Genomic DNA, 23068 nt, shown 5'->3' with positions numbered 1-23068 from the left:
CATTTCCCACTGAACAATAATAATAGTATACTTACTATACATCTTTATATTTATGTCATTTCTACACACAAAAATTTGTATCACACAAAAAAAATCAATATGGCCTCAACCACCACATCTCTCCTCCTCCTCCTCTCTCTATTTTCGACGATCGTGCCTCCGTTCACGGAGGCACAATCAATGCCACCGATGGCGACTGCAGAGTCGCCATCGATGTCGATGTCGCCAGGTTCAGAAGGGCCGGCGACATCGGGTGGGATGGATTGTATGACAGTGTTACTAAACATGTCAAGTTGTTTGACATATGTTGAACAAGATAGTAAATTGAGTAAGCCAGATGAACAATGTTGTCCTTCACTTGCTGGATTATTGGATAGTAACCCTATTTGTTTGTGTCAATTACTTGGTAATCCTGATAAAATTGGTATCCAAATTGATGTTAACAAGGCATTAAAACTTCCTAATGTTTGCAAATTGGAAACTCCACCAGTTAGTGCTTGTGCAGGTATTGTACCTCTTATCTACGGCCCTAAATTATCAACAGGCTCTCCGAGCACGTTAAAAATCTGTCCCAATATGTATAATGTTTTTCCTAGGTATAGGTATTGTATGATATAAATACATATTGAGCTATGTGACATAGTATTTTTAACGGAGACAATATATTTTTTAGAATTTCACATTAAAGTATGTTTAATATAGTTGCAATTAGGGTTTTGTAGGGCTTTTTTTGGGGGGGTGGGGGGGTGGTCATTCTAGCCTCCGACTTTTAATTAAGTTTGGAGAGTAATTGCTCGATAAAAAGATATATGCATCTAGTATTTATATTAGTTCGATGAATATATAAAGAAAACCCTAATTATGACATTACTTCTGTCACACTTCACACTCGAAGTACACCCTTCTTATAGAAATTAAAATATTTTTATATTTTCATAATCCAATATGAAGGAGAAGAGTAATTTTTTTTTTTCTTTTTTTAGTATATACTTACTTCCTAGGGATAAATAACACTAAATCTCAAGTTAACAATAAATCTCAAGTTAAATATTTTTACTTTAATTAAGTTATTTTTATAACAAAATTAGTATGACATGATATAAATATCGGACTCAAATAAACTTGTTGAATTCTTAATAAAGACATTATTGTGATGAATCGATTCGAAATTTCTTAATTAATAATAAGAGATTTTAGATTTAAATATGTAGTAATGAGAAAAAATTGTTAGAAGCACCATCCTCATAAATGAAATCTGTAATGCACAAATAAAATTTAATTGAATCCTAAATATAAATATCGAATGCTAAATACTAAGAAATTATTGTTCCTTATTGAATATTCTATTTATACTGTTATCTTATTTCTGTTGTTGAAATCATTATTATAATACTTCTTTATGTTTCAAAATATTTATCGTATTTTTTTATATGCACACTCTTTAAAAAAGAAAAAAAAACATTAATTAGGAGAAGTATTAAACTATTTTACTAGTATTTATGTCTTAAATATAATCTCTCTCATAGATATGAATTTATTTATTTTTTGTTTTGTTTTACAGCAATTGGTATCCCAATTGCAGCTCCAACAAGTGCTGAAGTTCCTGTTGAGTCACCTGGTAAAATTATTTATTTCTACTTAATTACTTTTATTTTATTTATATTTTTTATTCACAAAAATTATTGCAAGAAAAACAAATTTTATACATTTTTATACATTTATTATATAGTAAAAATATACCAATGATTGTTGTAAATAATTGGCTAGGTGTGTGGAAAGGCTTTAATTTTAATTGACTGACTAAAAATATTAAGATCAAATTAAATTCAAATTATATACTCTACAGATATTAATATGATTTTTTTTTGTTTCTTTATCTATTTATAAATTATCGTTCGATTCTTTAGATAATAATAGTGTCACATATAAAAGGACACATAAAGTATATCTATTTGTTATTATTAATTATATTTCTCTAATTAACCTTTATTTCTTTGTTTTAGGTATAACAAATGGTGAAGTTTCAGCTCTTTNTATAAAGTATCAATTGCAATAATTAAAAGAAAAAAAATGAAATTTCTTATGCTGGTGATATATATAACTAAAAAATTTAAAATCGTGTCTTTATATTTCTTACATTGCTGATATATAGGTAAATTTAATCTTTTATGAATCTCTTTATATATTTATCACGAATTATTCAATTATACAAAGAATAATAGTATAAATAAAATAGAAAATGGAGATCTTCGGAGTAACGATAAAGTTATTTCTATATGATTTATAGGTTACGTTTTCACGTGATGAAAACAGTTCATAATATTTATATTAGAATAGATTGTCTACATCAATTCCTTCGAATACAACTCTTTCACTAGACTCTGCGTGAATATGAGATGTTTTGCGCAGTAAACTGTCTTTTTTATCACTTAAAATAGCACACATGAAGTATTATATATTTGTTAATTTATTTTTCTTTCTATTTTCTATTTATAGGAGGTTTAGCTTCAAGTCCTACTACATCAGAGGATAAAAATAATGCAGCTTCAATTATGACATTTTTCAAGATGCAATTGGTTCTAAGCTTGGGAATTATATTCTTCGTAACTATCTACTGAGTCGATATTCGTCTATGAGAGGCACACTCGTATGATACGTCTTTTGAAGTTTTCCCTTCTGATTTAACCACAAATTCTTGAAATTAATTCTTCATAGAGACACTAATAAATTATATTATCGTATTAGAATTAAATTAATTTATGTTTTGTAATTCTCATTATCTTTGATTTTCATACTTCCAAAATCATTGTTGATTTTGAGAAATTTGATAGATATTGGATTTTTCTAGTGATATGGATGATTAATTTGAATATTTTAATTATGTAATGTAATGTTTTGTTGTGATTTTCTCTACATGTAATTGTTACAATTATTTGTTGAGATAAATTGATTTTATTTGGGTTTTGTTTGATTTGGTCTTACATTTTTAAAAAAATTGATAGTATTTATTTTGATTATGATTTTGTTCAAAGAAATTAAAGAAACAACTAAAATCGAAAATTACATACATATATTTTATTATTATACATACATAATATATTATTTTTATAAACAATTTTAAATATCTCACACCCAAGACGATAATATTTATTTTATTGGTTTCACACATATGAATGTTTATGGCAATTCTTGGTGAGACTAAGAATGTCGATGATCTTCCTTATAAGCTAAAATGTTGAATTTTGAAGCTTTATATATTCACAGTAAATTTAATGATAGAAATTTACGTAATGTCATTAATTTTAAACATATTTCGTTTGGAATGAAATGTTGTCATTTTCCCCTCTTTTGAATGATTTCAGTTTTATTTACTTTTTTACATGGTTAATAACTAAATAACTTAATCACACCTATCAAAATCAATAACAACCAAACAGATAAATGTATGTTATATTTGGTTTGGTTTTGATAATTTGAAAATCGATTAAATTGATTTGATTTTGGTCAATAACCGATCCAAACAAACTCGTGAACACCCCTAAAAGAAGATTTTTTTTAACTGATTAAAAGTGAAAGTAAGATAAACAAATTTAAACGTACCTTATAGTCCTTGTGAAATATTTTGGGCCATGAGGACCTGGACCTAAAATCTGTTTGGATTCATTTCCTTCTTAAGGTCTGATTTGGGCCTTCAATTGTGAGCCCAAAAAAGTTGGAATTTGCGAATGTATAAATTATTAGGAATCACATATTATTAATAGGAAAAATAACTTAAATACACAACTATAAGTTTTATATTCTCTAATTTTCCCTTCTTTTTTTAAATATTACATAATTCCCTTTTTTTTAATTTTAGTAGAAGTGTATAGATACATAAAATTCTCTCTCCTATAATACACAATCCCCCAATATAATGCCTATTTTTTCTACACTAAAACACTCAATCTTCTAAATCAGTTTTTGGATTTTGAATTATTAATTTTAATTAAAACACCCAATTTTAAAATTTTGAATTTCAAAATTCAAAAAATTTGAAATTTCAAAAAACTGCACAATTTCTCTCCCGTTCTTATTGTTCTTCTTACTCCATCACGTCTTGAATTCTTCTTACTCCATCATCGATTAGTCCTAGTTTGTCAGGTTCAGAAAATAATCTTGTTTCACTTACAAAGTCTCCAGCTTTCGTCAAAATCATCGGTTTTTCTTTTCTATGCCTTTCCCTTTTCATCATTCTCAGAAGTTTTTCATCAGATATCACTACTGTCTCTAACCCCACAACCCCTTCTCTAGAATTTCCTATGTCTTTCACTTCCACACCCACTGCCGATGACAATCCATCTCCGTCGCCGTCGGCGGCAGCTGTTTCGAAGCTCCGACAGCCAGGGATGGAGAGGACGGGGATTGTTGATGAGAATGGGGCAGAAAATAGAAAAAACTCTTTGCATGATCCTATGAATCTTCAGAAGGATTCAAACAAAGACTCTGGCGAAACATCAAAATCAAAGGTTGTCAAAATACAACAAAAAAAGAAAAAAGAAGCAGCAAACATTGTTGTCAGGCCTACATTGTTTCGGGTTTGTATTTTTATACTTATTTTAAAATTGTTGTTGAAATTAGTAAAAATTTTAAGGAATCCAATATGTATCAAAAAATTATGAAAATTATTATCATGTATCAGACAATAGGTTTAATACATAAGTATTAAGTGGATTATAATGTTTAGTCTATAATTTGATACATGAATTAGATGTGTATCATATGATTTCCTATGTATCAAAGGTTTTTGAAATTTTTTATCATGTATCAGTGATTAATTTCAATAACTGCGCCATCAAGTGTGCTTGCTGATACATTTTGAATCAGTGTGTATCGTGTTTTAGACGATGCATTGATACATGAAGTGTTTGCTGATACATTTTTGAATCAGTGTGCTTGCTGATACATTTTGAATCCATCAAGTGTGTATAGTGTTTTAGATGATGCATTGATACATTTTGAATCCATCAAGTGTGCTTGCTGATACATTTTGAATTAGTGTGTATAGTGTTTTAGACGATGCATTGATACATGAATTTGTTGTGTATCGAAGTTTAACAGATTGTTCATAAAAAATGTATTCAAAATAGATGATATAATCTTTGATTTTCAAAATATGAAATTAATATCCAATTACGTGCTGATTTAATGCTGATTAATGATCTGTTACCGTAAATTAAGCTATTTTAGTTAACAAGTTTAAATGTACCGTTTTTCCCCCATTTTTTTCTTAACAGTTTAAACTTACCATGTATCATTTACCATGTATCACTAGAGTCTAAAGTATCACGGCACAAAAATTTTAAGGAATTTTTAGTAAATACTAAATTTGTCGGGACAGAGTGTAATTATTGAATTACACTATGGGATTCCTTAAATTTTTACATATTTAAATGGAGATCTCAACCAAGAAGAATAATAAAATAAAATAAAATAAAATAGGGAGAAGATAATTAATGAGAGAGAAAGAGACAAAGAATAAAAAGAACAAATAGAAAGGGAGGACGAAGAGAAAAAAAGGCCGAGAAAAAGGCGGTACAGTTTCTTATTTCAAAAAAAAAATTTTTAGAAAAATTATATTGTTATAGATGGTAAATATTTTTATAATATAGCATATATATGTGATTTACCCTTTACTTAATATACTAATGTAATATTTTTTTTAATTTTTGTTAATTTCCTTTTTGGGATTCAAATATTGTATTATGAATATTATATTGACATATTCCAAATTGGATAGTTTTCCTTGACTTTTTATGTAATTTTGTATTTCAATTGTTCTTGTATTATGCGATAATTACATTATATTGTATGTATACAGTTTATATATTTGGTATACTAAATGTATAGCAATATTTTTGAAATTATTGCATAATGATATATTATTGAAAAAATATCACGCTTTTTGTTTGTCTGCAGGATTCAAATTTCCACTCTTAGGAGATTTATTTCCTTTTTATTGTGTTTTCCTTAATTAATTATAATTAAATAAATAATAGTACTTGAACCATTAAAAACCAACAATGATACTAAAAAAAAAAGGAAAAGTCAAATTATTTTTTAATAATGAATTAATTTTTCCAAATTTATGAGATTCTGAATCGTTTCAATAATTATTTTTGCCTTTTTTCTTATAATTAATGATATTATAAATAGGGTAAATTAGAGTGAACAAAGTTAAATCAATTTTCACTATGGATGCAAAACGCCAAAAATGTATCCTCTCACTTTCTTCACTTTTGATTTTATATTGAAATTCTCTGATTTTGCATTATTATTATTATTATTATTATTATTATTATTATTATTATTATATGATGTCTTAAAAATTATAGTTTGCTTTTGATATATGCTTATTATGTTGTGTTTTATCTTCATAGGTCTCGTACGTCTAAGGTCAACAAGTCCATCGATACAAATTATCATTCAAGATGACACTCGAAATATTATTCAGCGGTATTCATTATCAAAATGTTTTTTGCCCGCTCAAGATAACTTGGATGGTACTAAAGAATATCGAGACCGATTTACCTTAATGGTTGATCCAGGATATTCAATAGCGATAGTTAAAGCATGCATTCAAGAGAAAAAACGTATTGCTTTTAAAAAACAAAGGCTTTTGAGCAAGGATGGTAAAGATTTGAGTGATGTGCAAACTCTATTTGCATTAGGAATCAAAAATCTACCTTAGTCCTTCGATAAGAACCAATATCGAGCAACAAAATTAAGAGTTCTATATTTACTATTAAGGTTCAGCGTAACGACACAATTGGAGATCTTAAAGCTTTCTTTCAAGAAAAGACCGGGATTCGATTTCATACACTGAGACCAACCTATCGTGGACAAATATTAGATAATGATAAGCGTCTTGTTGACCTCGATAATTAGTTACTATTATATTGTACTTAACATTATCTTAAGCTTGAATTATATTTAATCTTAGTACTTCTAAGATGTTTTTTCTTATTTTAGACTTTGTATTTTTTTTTCTATTGTTTTATTTGTTTGACAATTTTTGTCCATCGAGATTTAACTAACCTTTAAAGCTAAACTGAATCATTTAACTGTTAGTACTTATTTCTATATTTTTTTAAGTAATCAATCAATAAGATGTTTCTTTTTTGTTGTTCCGTTGATCGTGTGTTATTTGAATTTAAATTTAATTAGATAAGAATATGCACATAATTTCTATTGTCATATGATCTAATTTGTATATTATTTTATCATATACATATATGATATAGTGATACAATATTGACCAAAAAAGAAAAAAAAGAGTTGATTAAAACTTTATTGTGGCCTTAATATGTAATGTGGTTATTTACTGTAATATTTACAAAATGAAATGGATTAGCATGTTGAAGGCCCATGAAATTGGGCTGGACTTTGAATTCAATGGCTGACACAAACCAGCCCATTATAATAGCCCATTAAGAACTACTTACTACAATATAAACGAACTTTTTTTCAAATTACAAAAATTTCTTAAATTTAGTAGATTCCGGATATATCGCATCTTGATTTTGTACATATCCCTCAACATTTCGATACATTGTATCTCGAGTTAAGAGATATCACTCAACGTCTAGATACATGGCGTAAAGTGATCTATCCGACCGATACATGATGTAAAGTGATCTATCCGATCGATACGTGGTGTAGAGTAATGTATCCGATAATGAGAGAAAGCAGGGATAGTTGTAATTTATTCAAACGATATTAATTTTTAGAGAATATGATAAAATAAATTATGTGTAGGTAATTTTTTAAAAAACAGATGCTGATTTTCTTAAGAGTAATTTAACCAGTAATTCACTTTTAAAACACTTATTCGTGAGTAAAAAAAATAATTAACCTAAATGATCTCTCACCAACAATTCATTAAACATATAATATTTTGTATTATTCATATTGTAATGAGTATTTTACCATCAATAATCAATATATACAAGCTAAGAAAAGTAGATATTAATAACTTGGATGATTTTATCTATTGTATTTTACTATTTTATTAGTTTAAATTTTATGTTTTTTACTTAAATTTTAATGTATCGTATTATTAGATAATGTCAAAAAGTCTTATTTTATATGACAATCGATTTTAATATGATCGGATATTATTACTTTTTTCTTCATTTTATCTTTCACTTTACTTTTTTATGGTTACTCTATTCGTACTCTACTTTTTCTTGTAAGTTTATTCTTCAGATTAATTATGTGTGATATTATGTAACAATATATAATGATATAATCGGTCCTAAAATTATATTCATCAAATAAATATTGTACGGTACAATACATTATTTCAAAACATAAAGTAATAAATATCAAGACAAAGTGTAACTAATTCCACGTCGAAAATCTGGATCACTAAAAAAGATGGTGAACTATAGCACACGAAAATCGGCAAAATAGAGGGTATTTCTGCTCCGGGGCTCGTTTGACCTTGAAAATGGATCGTTCTAACTGTCAGGGACAAGCGGTGATAGATTAAGTAGGTAAGCACGCGGATTGTACCGACTGGATTCAATTGAGTGACGATTACTCCATCTCTTAAGAAAGAACGTACGGAAAAACAGTTGGACTGATGTGTCACATACGAAACATTAAGAACCAAAGTGTACACTTTCCTCTTAAACCCAAAATCCTCCATTGATGTAAACATTTCAAGATTCTTTGAGAGAGAAATCGAAGAACAGTGGCATAAGGAAGTTGAAGAATCCAAAGTTAAAGCAAAAAGATGAAGAATTTACCGGTGTTTTTGATGGGTTGTGGAGGAGTTGGCCGTCAATTGCTTCAACATATTGTTTCTTGTCGATCTCTTCATGCCAAGCAGGTAATGAAAAGTGCTGTTCTTTTTACCAATTTGTGGAAATCATTATCAGATTGGATTGTTTTAGTGTTTATTTTTGTTGGGTTTTTGTGGGTAATGCTTAAAACTTACAGGGGGTGCATTTGCGAGTTGTGGGTGTGTGTGATAGCAAATATCTGGTGGTTGTAGCTGATGTTCTCACTGCAGAATTGGATGATTCATTTCTTCTTGAAGTTTGTCGTGTCAAATCCAATGGCTCTTCATTGCAGACTCTTGCAAATTCTGGTAGCAGTTCACCCTTTTTTTTTTTGGTTTTGTTGTTAAAAGTCATTTGGTGTGGTTAGTTTACCTGTTGTATTGCAGTACTTAATAATCACCCTTAAACAAGCTGCTAAGTTATTTGGTGTGCTTATTTGTAGAATGACAAAAAGGTGAAATCTTTTTTTTTGTTGTAACATGTAGGTGTATGCCAAGTGTTTTCTGGTCCAGAAGTTTTACAAAAAGTAGTTGATATTGGACGTCTTGGCAAATCAACAGGTTTGTGTCATCTCCAAGACATTTATTTTGGGATTGTTGGGGTTGTTGGCTTGTTATGGAAAGCGTATACCTGCTTATATTATTGTCTGTTCTTTACTGGTGGAGGACTAATCTACTTGTGAAGTTTGATTAGTAACAATGAGTAGCTGTTAACTTTGTGCCATATGGGTAATGATTTGTATTAGCTCCTATTGTTAAATCTTCTCCACGACTTTTAAATGCTTTGATGAGTATAGTACAATAGTTGACTTCAGCTGCCACATGATTCTGGACCTTGCTTATTTACTTTGACTGTTAGTCCAATCTAGCCTCAAATGTATGAAGTGCAGTGAGTAAATTAGCTTTGTCTTTGCAGTCCGGCGGAGTTGTTAGTCTATTTTGCTGTATGGAAGGAAATCTTTGTTTATCGGGAGGGAATGAGTTCAAAAAACATCTTATTCTTGCTTATACATTTATTACAGTTGCTTAAATTCTTTGTATGTGAAGGCATAAAATAATGCAGGTATCAATGTGTTAGCTTTTGGGGAGTTGTTTCACAGTCAGATTCCTTTTGATTGAAATTCAAACTGTGGCAGGTTTAGCATTTGTTGATTGTTCAGCTAGTGCTGAGACTATTGGAGTGCTAAACCAGGTTGTAGATTTTGGTTGTTGTGTGGTGCTGGCTAACAAGAAGCCTCTGACTGTGCCAATGGTAACTGATCCTTTTTATTGTCGTTGATTTCCATGAATGTGTAGCTTAAAATCAGGTAGTTGTTGTAGCATAAGATCAGTGTTCTAGACATGGTTCAACCATTGAATATGCCACTAGCAGTAGAAGAATAAAATGTAGCAGACAGTGTCCATGGTTTTCATTTTCTTTTAGCAACCATATGCATGCTTACGTGCAGAAATGCAGTTAATGATCCATTCAACCGTGTTTAATCCTGAAAACTAACAAAAGATGCTAAACGAGACAAGAACAAAAAGTGAGTCAAATGCTATAACAAATATAAAGTTCTCCGAAGATTTATTTAAGTGAACACATGTGATCTATCTAATAGTTTAAACTTCCGCATTAAAAAAATCTAATAGTTTAAACTTTTGAATGAGGTGACTACCTAATTATATATGGTAGCAGAGAAGGCAGAGGTTCGGGTTTAGGTTCACCATCACCCTTCATTAGAATGATAAAAAAAGTTCCATGTGCTTGACCAATTGGCCCATAGAAAAGAATCAGTTCCACACGCGAGCGAGTTAAGTAAACAAAGGTGCACTCAACTTAATTTTTTGGATGAGATGATCCCACTATTCAACAGAGTTAAAGTCAACGTCAGTTTCAATTGCTTCCCTTGATTGTCGCTTGCTTACTTATTATGTTTGCTATGGTCACTGCATAACTTGAAAACATTCAGAATTACAGGTCAATCACCTTTAATCCTTGTCACCTTTCATCTTCTAATCTGTAAAAGGGTTTCCTGTCAAATGGCAACTATTATGTTTAGTGTATTGATTATTTTTGCCTTATTTGCAGGAGGATTATGATAAGTTGGTGTCACAGCCCCGTCGCCTTAGACATGAGTCAACTGTATGTTCTCTTGTTTATATTGCGTGTAAAAATCTTTGGTGCACTGAAATGTTGGAGACGAAGGAGATTTTAGAGTGTCATGTACTCATGTTATGGGGTTATACTAGTGTATGGGTCTCTAGGTAGATAAAATTGAATTGTGTTTGATCGAGTAAGACCAGAAAGCTGGCTGAAACCTTGGTTCTCCTGTCTTTTTATATGAACATTTTGCAGTGCAGACCAGTTCCGTGTTGTAGCTTCTTCTCTTGTCAATCTAAACACAAGTATATCCAGTCCCTTTATCACCAAGGGGTGTGGTAGGATGGTTGGAGTCCCTCCATCCTACTCTCTCCAACTTTGAAAGTTCCAATTTTTCTGTGTCAGATTTCCTCCCACTGTTCGCTGAAAGAAGAATGTAATTAGGCATCTATCGACTATCTGTAAGTTTACATTTGAAGATAGAAAGATTAACTGATCATATGGATAGTGATGCGTATCATTTGGTTTATCTGATATCTAGAGCACTAGCTGATTAAAAAATAGCTTCACTTGTATTTGAGATTCTTAAATGTCTCATACACATTAAACCTTCCTCTTCTGCTTCAAAAGCTTTTCTTGTTTGACTTCCCAAACTATGATATGGGATTTATAGCGCATTGTGTTTGTTTAAGCTATTCATTTTTCTTCTGTGGTATACGAAGGATAGTGTTGTCCTAGTTTAGTTTATACTCGGGCTTAGCAAAGTTGTCTGAAATTGCTATATGTGTGGTAGGTTGGTGCTGGCCTTCCTGTCATAGCATCCTTAAATCGCATAATTTCATCAGGAGACCCTGTCTACCGTATTATTGGGAGTTTGAGTGGTAATATTTTATGACCATTTATCATTTAGGCTATATATGCAATAGCAAATGATTATCCTTAGTATCTTGCTTGTTATAAACATTAAGAGCATTTGATGGTAAGATGCGATATATCTTGGTATCTAACAGGTACCCTGGGGTATGTAATGAGTGAGGTTGAGGATGGAAAGCCATTAAGCCAAGTCGTTAATGCTGCTAAAAGCCTTGGTTACACTGAACCAGGTGATAAGTTTCAGCCACACTATTAATGTTGTAAAATCACCATATGAGTATTGAATATATGACTTACAAAAACAGAAGTGGTTGTTGAAAATATGATAATTATCTATTCTTAAATAAGTGCAGTCTTACTTATTGTTTATATGTTCCTCTGAGTAATTCTACTCGTTTTCTTTTCAGGCAAGTGTTCCTCTTGTACAACAATATTTCCTGGCCTTCTGCTTAGGAAGTTTGTCTAGCACTAATTCGAATGTGAGAGAAATCACAGAAATTTGAGAAGCGATTAAGAGAATTTGTGATACAAATGTCTTACACGTGAATTCTGCTTTTATACGCTCTTTTTACAGTGCATATTCTTACATCTACCCAATGTGGTGAACATGCACATACAACTCTATTTTACACTTATCTCTTGTTATTTACATTTAGCTATCTGATTCTCCCCTCTAGCTGGTGCATACATGTAAACCTGTATAGGATTTGGTGAATATGTCTATAAGCTGATCAGTTGACTTTGTGCCTAACCCAGTCCAAAAAGCTAATCCAAGATCATATAAGGGTGCCTTTAACCAATGTGGTAAACTAACAGCAACCCTTTTCAATCCTTTTGGTGGTTAATCTATGTGCTTATCGTTACCATAATCATGACCAAATATTCTCTTTTTTCTATATTGCCCAATTGCCTGAAATTATTATAGTATTTAGAAGTAGAACGTATATAAAGAAGGTATCAGTGTCCATTTTGCATCGTGATTGTCTTTGATTTTTGTTGATAATCCTTTCCAAGAGCAGGCTTCCTTCCTCAAAAGATGCAAATCATTGCATCCTAGTGAATACGACATGGCGAATACGAAAATTGATTCATAATAACAGTTCGAAAGGCACCATCAGGTCTAGTCACCTATAAGATAGTGTAAAAGTAAAACTAACCTTCTATATCTCTCTCTTGAGATTACTAAGAAGCTTTAAGAGGGTCCTCCTAACCTAGTGGAGGTTTACCATATAAATTCATAGAAGTATCAATATGTTCACAATCCATCATACATTTTTTCTAAGTACATATGATGTTGTTTGTGGCAAGTAAACTTTTTAAGGAGAGTGCTTTATCCAAGGAGATCATAGTTCTATTTCCAGCAGGATTATATGAGAAATTTGGTGCCATCCAAAACTTTTAAGGAAATTCTAGATCCTTTTCTAATAAAGAAATAACAATGTCTTCAATGCATTGTCAAGATGCAGTGTACTTTCTAGCAGCAATTAACAGTAATTGTACATCCATCCCAATATCATTATGGAAGAAAAAAATAGCTGACACTACACTTCATCTCAATTCTCATTAGGATAGTTGAAGTATGAAGTTATTCTTATGTATTTATACTTATCTGCAGATCCTCGGGATGATCTAGGTGGTATGGATGTAGCAAGAAAGGTTAGGAAACATCTTTCTTTCTGATTAAACTTACAGTGTCCAAGATTTCAATTCATTTATATTGCGAAACTATTATGCTGATTAAAGCATTATCTTTCTTTCTTATCTGAACATACCTGCAGTTTTACAGTATGCATAATTACGGCATAATGTTTCATCTGCTATATACTCACACTCACTGTAGAAAGTGTTTTCAGGAAGTATATTTTTTCTGTGATATCCTAATGGTGAATGTTGTCCATTTATGAGTAAAGCAATTTTAGCTGAATGGATGTCTTTGTTATAATTTTTCCTTATTTGGTGCTTGGGATGATGGTGCCTTCGGGGAGCAGAAAAGGAGTGATTTAGGCAGAATCATTTTCGCACATCTTATCAAACTTGATATAGTTAATACTTGGTTTCTCGGTACCTTTCACGAAAAGTTCATAGTGCTAATTGGTTCTGTAAATTTTGAGAAGTTGAATATCCCTCATGACAACATTTTGTTTTGATGTCTTTGTAACAGGCTCTCATTCTTGCTCGGCTCCTTGGACGGCGTTTAAACCTAGATAATATGAAGGTTAGGATACATGTCACCATCTCTCTTTGTTTTGTTACTAATTCAATCATCTTCAGAAACCTTGATGCATTTGCAATTCCCTTTTCAGATTGAAAGCTTGTATCCTGAAGAAATGGGACCAGGTGTGATGCCTCTGGAAGACTTTCTAGTGAACGGCCTTCCCTTACTTGATCAGAAAATTGAAGATAGGATTAAACAAGCTTCTGCAAATGGGAATGTTCTGCGCTATGTTTGCTTGATTGACGATGCGAGGTAATTCTTTCATTTCATTCTTAGTTTGCTCAATGGATAACGGTAACTGGATCTTTTATTCTTATCACGTTCTGTAAGTCACCATACCTCTAGATGCTTAAAGCAAAGCTTGCTCACTGATGGGAAGTGTTATGGAAAGTTAAGGTACTGATGAGTGTTGAGCATAACAACTACTACTAATCAAGACAAGTTTATCTTAGAAGATGGTCTCAATTCCTCTTAACAAATGCTTTAGAAAATTATGACAGCATACACCCATTTGGACAATATAACTTTGAGAGCTATCTGCAAACCAGTTGTAAGTTCATCTATTTTATGTTAGTCATCTGATCAGCTCTTCACCTCTTGTATCTGTAACCAATTAAAGAACGAGTTAGAAGTATAAATTTGTAATGGCATAGACGGGGGGAAATTGATTATTGAAAACACTTCTGTGTACATGACATTAACATCTCACATTTTCAGATGTGAAGTTGGCATCCAAGAAGTTCCAAAAGATTCTGCATTGGGAAGATTAAGAGGAAGTGATAATGTGGTATGCATTGTTCATTTGCTGTTTCTTTGGTCCCTCTTCTTCTTGTTCCATCACTTTGTTTTCCGTTGGGATTTTTCTTTTAACTGCTATGGAGGTTCAACCCTATCATACACGTCGTCAGTGTTTAAAGCCCTTTTGTGATGTTATTTAGTGTAGTGATGTATAACATCATGCTGTGATTTTAAAGATTGGCTCATCCTTTACCCATGCCTTAGGCGAACGCCTTACTTTGTCTTTACTCTTTACGCATCATCTAGTGTCGCCCTGCAAGGATGATTGAACGTCTGCAATTCGTTTGTCTGCAGGTGGAGATATACAGCCGTTGTTACGAGAAACAACCTTTGGTTATCCAAGGTGCTGGAGCAGGAAATGATACCACAGCAGCTGGTGTCCTAGCTGATATCCTTGACATTCAAGATTTATTCCCATGACTGAGATAGATAGATAGAGTGTTTTTAGATTCGCACCGTTGTGCTTTGATAAAATACAGAATCTTATGTATAAAAAATTACAACAGGTCATTTCTATATAATTTAACATCTAATAAAGCATCTTGTCTCAGTTGGTGAAAGTTTATTTCCAATAAAAATATGTCAATTTGGTGGTATATATGTCAGTCCCCACCAAACACCAAACTATATGGTGGTATGCATCTATTAATTTATTGTAAATAAAAAATACATCTGAGTTTGCTCGATAATAATTTATTATGACGTGTTTTAGTTTGCATTATCAAGAAGACTTTATTATAATTTTCAATCATTCAAACTCGAAAACTCTAATCTTATTTATAACAAAACAACTACAAGGGAAAATTGCCATAGCTCTTTGGTGTAATCAAATTCCCAACTTGTTTTCAAGTATAAAATAAAAGTAAAATTGTGTGTGAGAAGAAATGAAAATAAAACATTATGAAGACAAAGTGGCGTTGTTGGGTAAAAAGTGATACTTTTGATTTTTTTTCTAAAAAAGGGGGACTGTTTTTTTATTCTTTTTTCTTCTATGGCTGTCCCCATCCCCCACCTATGACCCACCCACTCAAAATTATTCTATTTAGATAAAAGACTCTTCTTGTTGTATGAAAAAATCATACTCATGGAAAAGAGGAGGAAAAAGGATAATTTAATTTATTTTTTTAGGCCCTCCAACTTTGATATTAACGAGTTAAACTCTTGAGTTTGTATAAAGTTGAATAATTAGACATATAAATCGTACATGACATAAAATTAGATGAGGGTGTATTGTTATATACATTACGTTATAATAGAAACAGTTGAGGATTGCACAACAACTTGTGATCATCGGATGCGAGAAGCTGGTAAATGGCCGAACAACATACCAAGTATAACCCAACAAGTGGGATGTGTATATAAACCTTATCACTACCTTATGGGGTAGAAGGTTGTTTCCGATAGAACTTGTAAACATAGAAAAAACAATACCTTAGGGAAAAGAAAAATGGAACAGATTCCAATTTTTCACAATTCTAAAATGTATTGATGATATGGTAGGCCCAATTAAGCACTACAATGAGCTGTTGAAAAATGGACAAGTGCATAAAGCAAAAGTAATTGAATAATTGCCTCAATTATTCTATTCAAGTCTATACATTTTGAGAAGAGAAAAGAGGACTATTTTGATTAGCTGAAAAATAGTTGTACTAATTTCAAGCAATCACTAATCATTCTTGTTTGCAAATTACTCTCAACATTCAACAGGTAAAGTAAAGTACTATCTTCGTAGTTGAAGATAGATAGAAAAATTTATCTTCTCAAAATCAATTTGTGTTTCCTTGCAGATTTGAGAAATGGAGATTGGGTTAGCAGTTGGTGGTGCATTTCTCTCCTCAGCTTTGAATGTTCTGTTTGATAGGCTTGCTCCTAACGGTGATCTGCTCAACATGTTTCGGCAGCATACAGATGATGTTGAGCTCTTTGAGAAGCTGGGGGACATTTTGCTTGGTCTTCAAATTGTGCTAAGTGATGCAGAGAATAAGAAAGCATCGAATCAATTTGTGAGCCAGTGGTTACATAAGCTTCAGACTGCTGTGGACGCTGCTGAAAACTTGATAGAACAAGTCCATTATGAAGCTTTGAGACTTAAAGTGGAAACAAGCAACCAGCAAGTAAGTGACCTTAACCTGTGCTTGAGTGATGATTTCTTTATTAACATAAAGAAAAAGTTGGAAGACACTATTAAAAAACTGGAGGTGTTGGAAAAGCAAATTGGTCGCCTTGGCTTAAAGGAGCATTTTATTTCGACCAAACAAGAAACTAGAACACCTTCAACTTCTTTGGTTGATGATTCTGGTATCTTTGGAAGGAAGAATGAAATAGAGAATTTGATTGGCCGTTTGTTGTCTATGGATACAAAGGGAAAAAATCTGGCTGTAGTTCCTATTGTGGGAATGGGCGGCCTGGGTAAGACAACACTTGCTAAAGCCGTTTACAATGATAAGAGAGTGCAGAAACATTTTGGTTTGACAGCTTGGTTTTGTGTTTCTGAGGCATATGATGCTTTCAGAATAACAAAAGGTTTACTTCAAGAAATTGACTCAACTGACTTGAAGGCTGATGACAATCTTAATCAGCTACAAGTCAAATTGAAGGAAAAGCTGAATGGAAAAAGGTTTCTTGTTGTCCTTGATGACGTGTGGAATGATAACTATCCTGAGTGGGATGACTTGAGAAATCTTTTTTTACAAGGGGATATAGGAAGTAAGATTATTATAACGACACGTAAAGAGAGTGTTGCCTTGATGATGGGTAGTGGGGCAATCTACATGGGAATTCTGTCTAGTGAAGACTCTTGGGCTCTATTCAAACGACATTCATTAGAGCACAAGGATCCCAAGGAACATCCAGAATTTGAAGAGGTTGGAAAACAAATTGCAGACAAGTGCAAAGGGTTGCCTTTAGCTCTAAAAGCACTTGCTGGTATATTACGCAGCAAATCAGAGGTGGATGAGTGGAGATACATTTTAAGAAGTGAAATATGGGAGCTTCCAAGTTGTTCAAATGGTATATTACCAGCGCTTATGTTGAGCTATAATGATCTTCCTGCACATTTAAAGCAATGTTTTGCTTATTGTGCAATATATCCCAAAGATTATCAATTTTGCAAAGACCAAGTTATTCACCTGTGGATTGCTAATGGTCTTGTACATCAGTTTCATTCTGGTAACCAATACTTTATCGAGTTGAGATCAAGATCATTGTTCGAAATGGCCTCAAAGCCTTCTGAAAGAGACGTAGAGGGATTCTTAATGCATGACCTTGTCAATGATTTGGCGCAAATTGCATCTTCAAATCTTTGTATAAGGTTGGAAGAAAACAAAGGATCGCATATGTTGGAACAATGTCGGCACATGTCCTATTCAATAGGAAGAGATGGTGAGTTTGAGAAATTGAAATCACTCTTTAAATCAGAGCATCTGAGGACATTACTTCCAATCGATATCCAGTTCCATTACTCAATACTAAGCAAGAGGGTGCAACATAACATACTGCCAACACTAAGATCCTTAAGGGCATTATCATTGTCAGGTTATGCGAATAAGGAGTTGCCAAATGACTTGTTTATCAAATTAAAGCTCCTCAGATTTTTGGACCTTTCTTGTACATGGATTACAAAGTTGCCGGATTCCATTTTTGTGTTGTATAACTTAGAGACACTTCTCCTATCATCTTGTGCTGATCTTGAGGAGCTACCGCTGCAGATGGAGAAGTTGATTAACTTGCGTCATCTTGACATAAGCAACACTCGGCGCTTGAAGATGCCACTACATCTGAGCAGGTTGAAAAGCCTCCAAGTGTTGGTGGGAGCCAAGTTTCTTGTAGGTGTTTGGAGAATGGAATATTTGGGTGAAGCACAAAACTTATATGGATCTCTATCAGTTGAGAAGTTGGAAAATGTGGTTGATAGAAGGGAAGCTGTGAAGGCAAAGATGAGGGAGAAGAATCATGTTGAGCAATTATCATTGGAGTGGAGTGGAAGTAGTATTGCCGACAATTCACAAACAGAAAGAGACATACTTGATGAGCTACGCCCACATAAAAACATAAAAGAAGTCGAAATCAGTGGATATAGAGGGACAAACTTTCCCAATTGGGTAGCTGATCCTTTGTTTCTTAAGCTGGTGAAATTGTCTCTTAGAAACTGCAAGGACTGTTACTCCTTGCCAGCACTAGGACAACTCCCTTTTTTGAAATTCCTTTCCGTTATAGGGATGTATGGAATAATAGAGGTGACGGAAGAATTCTATGGTAGTTTGTCATCCAAAAAGCCTTTTAACTCTCTTGTGGAGCTTAGATTTGAAGATATGACGGAGTGGAAGCAATGGCACGCACTAGGAATTGGAGAGTTCCCTACACTTGAACACCTTTTAATAGAAAATTGCCCTGAGCTCAGTTTGGAGACACCCATCCAACTTGAAGCAATGAAGCAGATTGAAGCATTATGTATCAGTGGTTGTAACTCTGTTACCTCACTTCCTTTTAGCATACTGCCAACTACCTTGAAGACAATAGAGATATCTCGTTGCCCAAAATTGAAATTGGAGGCGCCATTTTGTGAGATGTTTGTGGAGGAATTGAGAATGAATCATTGTGGTTGTGTAGATGATATATCAGCTGAGTTTCTCCCAACAGCACGTGAATTGAGTATTGAGAATTGCCACAACGTTACTAGGTTTTTGATTCCTACTGCCACTGAAATTCTCCGTATTTGGAATTGTGAGAATGTTGAAAAACTCTCGATGGCATGTGGAGGAGCTGCCCAGATGACGTCATTGAGTATTAATGGCTGTAAGAAGCTCAAGTGTCTTCCAGAACGTATGCAGGAACTCCTTCCATCTCTCAAGGAACTGCGTCTGTCTGATTGTCCAGAAATAGAAGGAGAATTGCCCTTCAATTTACAAAAACTCTTTATCAGAAATTGCAAGAAACTGGTGAATGGCCGAAAGGAGTGGCATTTACAGAGACTCACAGAGTTAGTGATGTATCATGATGGGAGTGATGAAGATATTGAACATTGGGAGTTGCCTTGTTCTATTCAGAGACTTACCATAAAGAATCTGATAACATTAAGCAGCCAACATCTCAAAAGCCTCACCTCTCTTCAATATCTAGATATTCAGTCACAGGGCCAGCTTTCCTCCTTTTCTCACCTCACTTCGCTTCAAACTCTACAAATCTGTAATCTCCAATCACTTTCAGAATCAGCACTGCCCTCCTCCCTCTCTCACCTGGACATCTCCAATTGCCCTAATCTCCAATCACTTTCAGAATCAGCACTGCCCTCCTCCCTCTCTCACCTGGACATCTCCAATTGCCCTAATCTCCAATCACTTTCAGAATCAGCACTGCCCTCCTCCCTCTCTCACCTGGACATCTCCAATTGCCCTAATCTCCAATCACTTTCAGAATCAGCACTGCCCTCCTCCCTCTCTCACCTGGACATCTCCAATTGCCCTAATCTCCAATCACTTTCAGAATCAGCACTGCCCTCCTCCCTCTCTCACCTGGACATCTCCAATTGCCCTAATCTCCAATCACTTTCAGAATCAGCACTGCCCTCCTCCCTCTCTCACCTGGACATCTCCAATTGCCCTAATCTCCAATCACTTTCAGAATCAGCACTGCCCTCCTCCCTCTCTCACCTGGACATCTCCAATTGCCCTAATCTCCAATCACTTTCAGAATCAGCACTGCCCTCCTCCCTCTCTCACCTGGACATCTCCAATTGCCCTAATCTCCAATCACTTTCAGAATCAGCACTGCCCTCCTCCCTCTCTCACCTGGACATCTCCAATTGCCCTAATCTCCAATCACTTTCAGAATCAGCACTGCCCTCCTCCCTCTCTCACCTGGACATCTCCAATTGCCCGAATCTCCAATCCCTTCCATTAAATGGGATACCCTCTTCCCTCTCTAAACTATCGATTTCAGAATGTCTATTGCTCGAACCACTACTAGAATTTGAAAAGGGGGAATACTGGCCACAAATTGCTCATATCCCCACCATAGACATCGATTGGGAATGCATGTAATGATTAAAACAAATGGCTCCCCAACTGATGTAAGCTATTCTTTTCCCTCATAAGCTTTTTATTTCACTTTTCTTTTTTGTTACTTCTTTTCATTTTTAATCATGCCGTGCTAGCTCATCATCAAACACATAGCATTATATTTAACCTCCGTAGAGAGTCTAAATTTTTTAAAGGATAACGATCACAATTTTTAGGAAGTAAGTGCAACTTCCATTGTCACATGTTATATAATTCTATATTTCTCATTGCTTATTGGTTTATGCTCTTACCGTGTTTTAATTCACGTCTCAATCGCCACCATGTTTAATAAAAAGTTTTTAGTTCTTGTAACCATCAACCATCCTATGTCACTAGAAATTTTGATAGCTAAAAGAGGTAGACAAAAAAGCTAAACATCTTTTTTCTTTCGTATAGCGACCAGACAACTACATTTTGATAGGTAAGGGCTATAGATATACATTTGCAGGGTGTTAATCCAACGAGTAAGAAAATCATTGTCTTCAGATATCTTCTTTTGCATATACTTTTGCAATTTTAAGCTACATTTTGAACTCATGTGTTGTTGCTAACTTAAACATGTTTTGTGCTTAATCAGATGTGGATTTTGAAGAGCGAGTACGACAAGTCTGGTACATCAATTGTCCGTAGGAAGTGTTTCTAAGGTGCTGCTGCTATTTTTACATCTATTCCCGAGTTCTTTTTTTTTTTTTTTTAAAATCTTTCCACTAAAGCTATTATGTCGTCCACAGTGAATTTTCAGGTTTGTTGTTATAGGCAAGTCTTTGAGATGCGACTATCAAAGAAGGGCGATTACAATCAGTGTACCGCTGATATTATTTCATGTTTCCAGTGCAAGCTTCTTTTGTAAGTTGACAAACTTGATTAGTTAATATGTTTGGGACTCAACTACTACTCATTTTGTAAGACTTGTGTACAGAAAATCAAATTAGAATTATAACTCGTGATGGTTGAATAAACTCCAAGAAGTACCGATATATTTTTATAGTGGATATGTTGTTTGCTCATTCGGTGCTTGATATCCACATTGGAGTCCAACTAAATTCGAATTTGCACATTTGAAGGAGAGGCGCTCCTGACATGATTTTTTCCCATTCTACGACTTGTGCTCCTAAATTCTAATTAAGGATAGAAAAATCTCACCTATCTCACCCCAACTCATATTAGTTATATTCGGTATAAAGTGTAAACTAAAAATTATCATATCATATCATATATTATTATAAGAGGGAACAAAAAAAGTTAAAAGTTGAATTACGATTTTACCCTTATTATAAATTAAAATATTAAAAAAATATTTAACTATTTAATTTAAATATTAAGTTACATTATTTTAATGGAAATGTTAATGACTTTTGCACTTCTTTAGAATAATTCTTAATAAAATATCTAATTTAATTTATTTTCTTGAAAAATTTACCCTTTAAATAGATACATGTATATGATTTATCTTCTAAATTAATTTATGTTCTTAATTAATATTTGTCTTAAATTTTTGTAACACTTGACCTTTCAACTTTGTAAGTGAATCTTCATATTCCAAAGCTATATTTTTTCCTATAAATACAATCTTTTAACATTATTTTTATAGGAAGATTTATATGTGATACAATTTTTGTGTGTGGAAGACTAGAGAAGCTTTAATCAAATGAAGAAAATTTCAAGGCAAGAAGATTTATGTCAAGATTACAAGGCATAGTATGATTCTACTAAAGTATCGAAGCTTGATGTATTTTTTTCTTTTACTTATTTGTCGAGATTGGAATTATGGTAAGACCCCTCCATTTATGTAGTTAAATATCACTTCCATTAACTTGTCTTCCAAATATTTTAATTTTTTATGGTCAAAAGTTGAATGTTTATTTCTAAAACTTTGTTTCAATTTGCATTATCAAGAAAAAACAGGAAAAAGATTGTCTTAGAATTTTTCTATTTTTCGTTGGTTGCGTTATGCTAAACTTGCTCCTATATATGATACTTTATCTTTGTATTTGTAATTTTATTTTAAGAATATATTTGATTGAAGGGTGTGTTTTTTGCTTTAGAAAATGAGACAAATACAATCATAAAAATAGTGTATAAGACATGCAAAACAATTAATGCCTACAAGATTTTCTAATTTCAAATTATTAATAATTACATTTATGCATTTTAAATTTTAAATATTTGTAAAGAATCATTCTTACATGTGCTTGTGGATAAAATCTATAGTTTTTCGA

General features: G+C 32.9%; 3 protein-coding genes across 6 annotated transcripts; all 3 read left to right on the top strand.

Moving 5' to 3' along the window:
- The first annotated feature begins 52 nt into the window (after nt 1-52).
- On the top strand, nt 53-2955 carry LOC107003039 (non-specific lipid transfer protein GPI-anchored 2-like). The gene is made up of 4 exons (XM_015201282.2): nt 53-505; nt 1562-1618; nt 2004-2034; nt 2492-2955. Exons 1-4 carry the CDS (start codon nt 100-102, stop codon nt 2616-2618), a joined length of 621 nt encoding a protein of 206 aa, XP_015056768.1. The 5' UTR covers nt 53-99; the 3' UTR covers nt 2619-2955.
- A 5714-nt stretch (nt 2956-8669) lies between these two features.
- Nucleotides 8670-15353, top strand: LOC107003022 (bifunctional aspartokinase/homoserine dehydrogenase 1). The gene is made up of 12 exons (XM_015201264.2): nt 8670-8872; nt 8983-9133; nt 9311-9385; nt 9961-10076; nt 10896-10949; nt 11701-11788; nt 11918-12010; nt 13396-13436; nt 13942-13995; nt 14084-14247; nt 14713-14782; nt 15088-15353. Exons 1-12 carry the CDS (start codon nt 8777-8779, stop codon nt 15211-15213), a joined length of 1128 nt encoding a protein of 375 aa, XP_015056750.1. The 5' UTR covers nt 8670-8776; the 3' UTR covers nt 15214-15353.
- A 988-nt stretch (nt 15354-16341) lies between these two features.
- On the top strand, nt 16342-22663 carry LOC107004706 (putative disease resistance RPP13-like protein 1). Of its 4 annotated transcripts, none has more exons than XM_015203018.2 (5): nt 16342-16500; nt 16581-20860; nt 21427-21493; nt 21581-21695; nt 22478-22663. In XM_015203018.2, the coding sequence occupies exon 2, from the start codon at nt 16590-16592 to the stop codon at nt 20829-20831; it is 4242 nt and encodes a 1413-aa protein (XP_015058504.1). In that variant the 5' UTR covers nt 16342-16500; nt 16581-16589; the 3' UTR covers nt 20832-20860; nt 21427-21493; nt 21581-21695; nt 22478-22663. The 4 variants fall into 4 exon arrangements, with proteins under 4 accessions (XP_015058504.1, XP_015058503.1, XP_027768757.1 ...); XM_015203017.2 differs by having other exon boundaries at nt 22441-22663; XM_027912956.1 differs by lacking the exon at nt 22478-22663 and having other exon boundaries at nt 16581-20516; nt 20655-20860; nt 21581-21856.
- The last annotated feature ends 405 nt before the right edge of the window (nt 22664-23068 follow it).

The sequence above is a fragment of the Solanum pennellii genome, chromosome 11 (genome assembly GCF_001406875.1).
Source record: "Solanum pennellii chromosome 11, SPENNV200".
Classification (NCBI taxonomy): Eukaryota; Viridiplantae; Streptophyta; class Magnoliopsida; order Solanales; family Solanaceae; genus Solanum; species Solanum pennellii.
The sequence above is the reverse complement of the archived record's forward strand: the minus strand, read 5'-3'. Positions and strand labels throughout refer to the sequence as shown.

Bases quoted from the DNA above. Each gene is read 5' to 3' on its own strand.
- LOC107003022 (XM_015201264.2), top strand. From the start codon at position 8,777: ATGAAGAATTTACCGGTGTTTTTGATGGGTTGTGGAGGAGTTGGCCGT. The intron at 12,011-13,395 runs GTGATAAGTTTC...ACTTATCTGCAG, and splicing joins CCTTGGTTACACTGAACCAG to ATCCTCGGGATGATCTAGGT. The intron at 13,437-13,941 runs GTTAGGAAACAT...TCTTTGTAACAG, and splicing joins GTATGGATGTAGCAAGAAAG to GCTCTCATTCTTGCTCGGCT.
- LOC107004706 (XM_015203018.2), top strand. From the start codon at position 16,590: ATGGAGATTGGGTTAGCAGTTGGTGGTGCATTTCTCTCCTCAGCTTTG.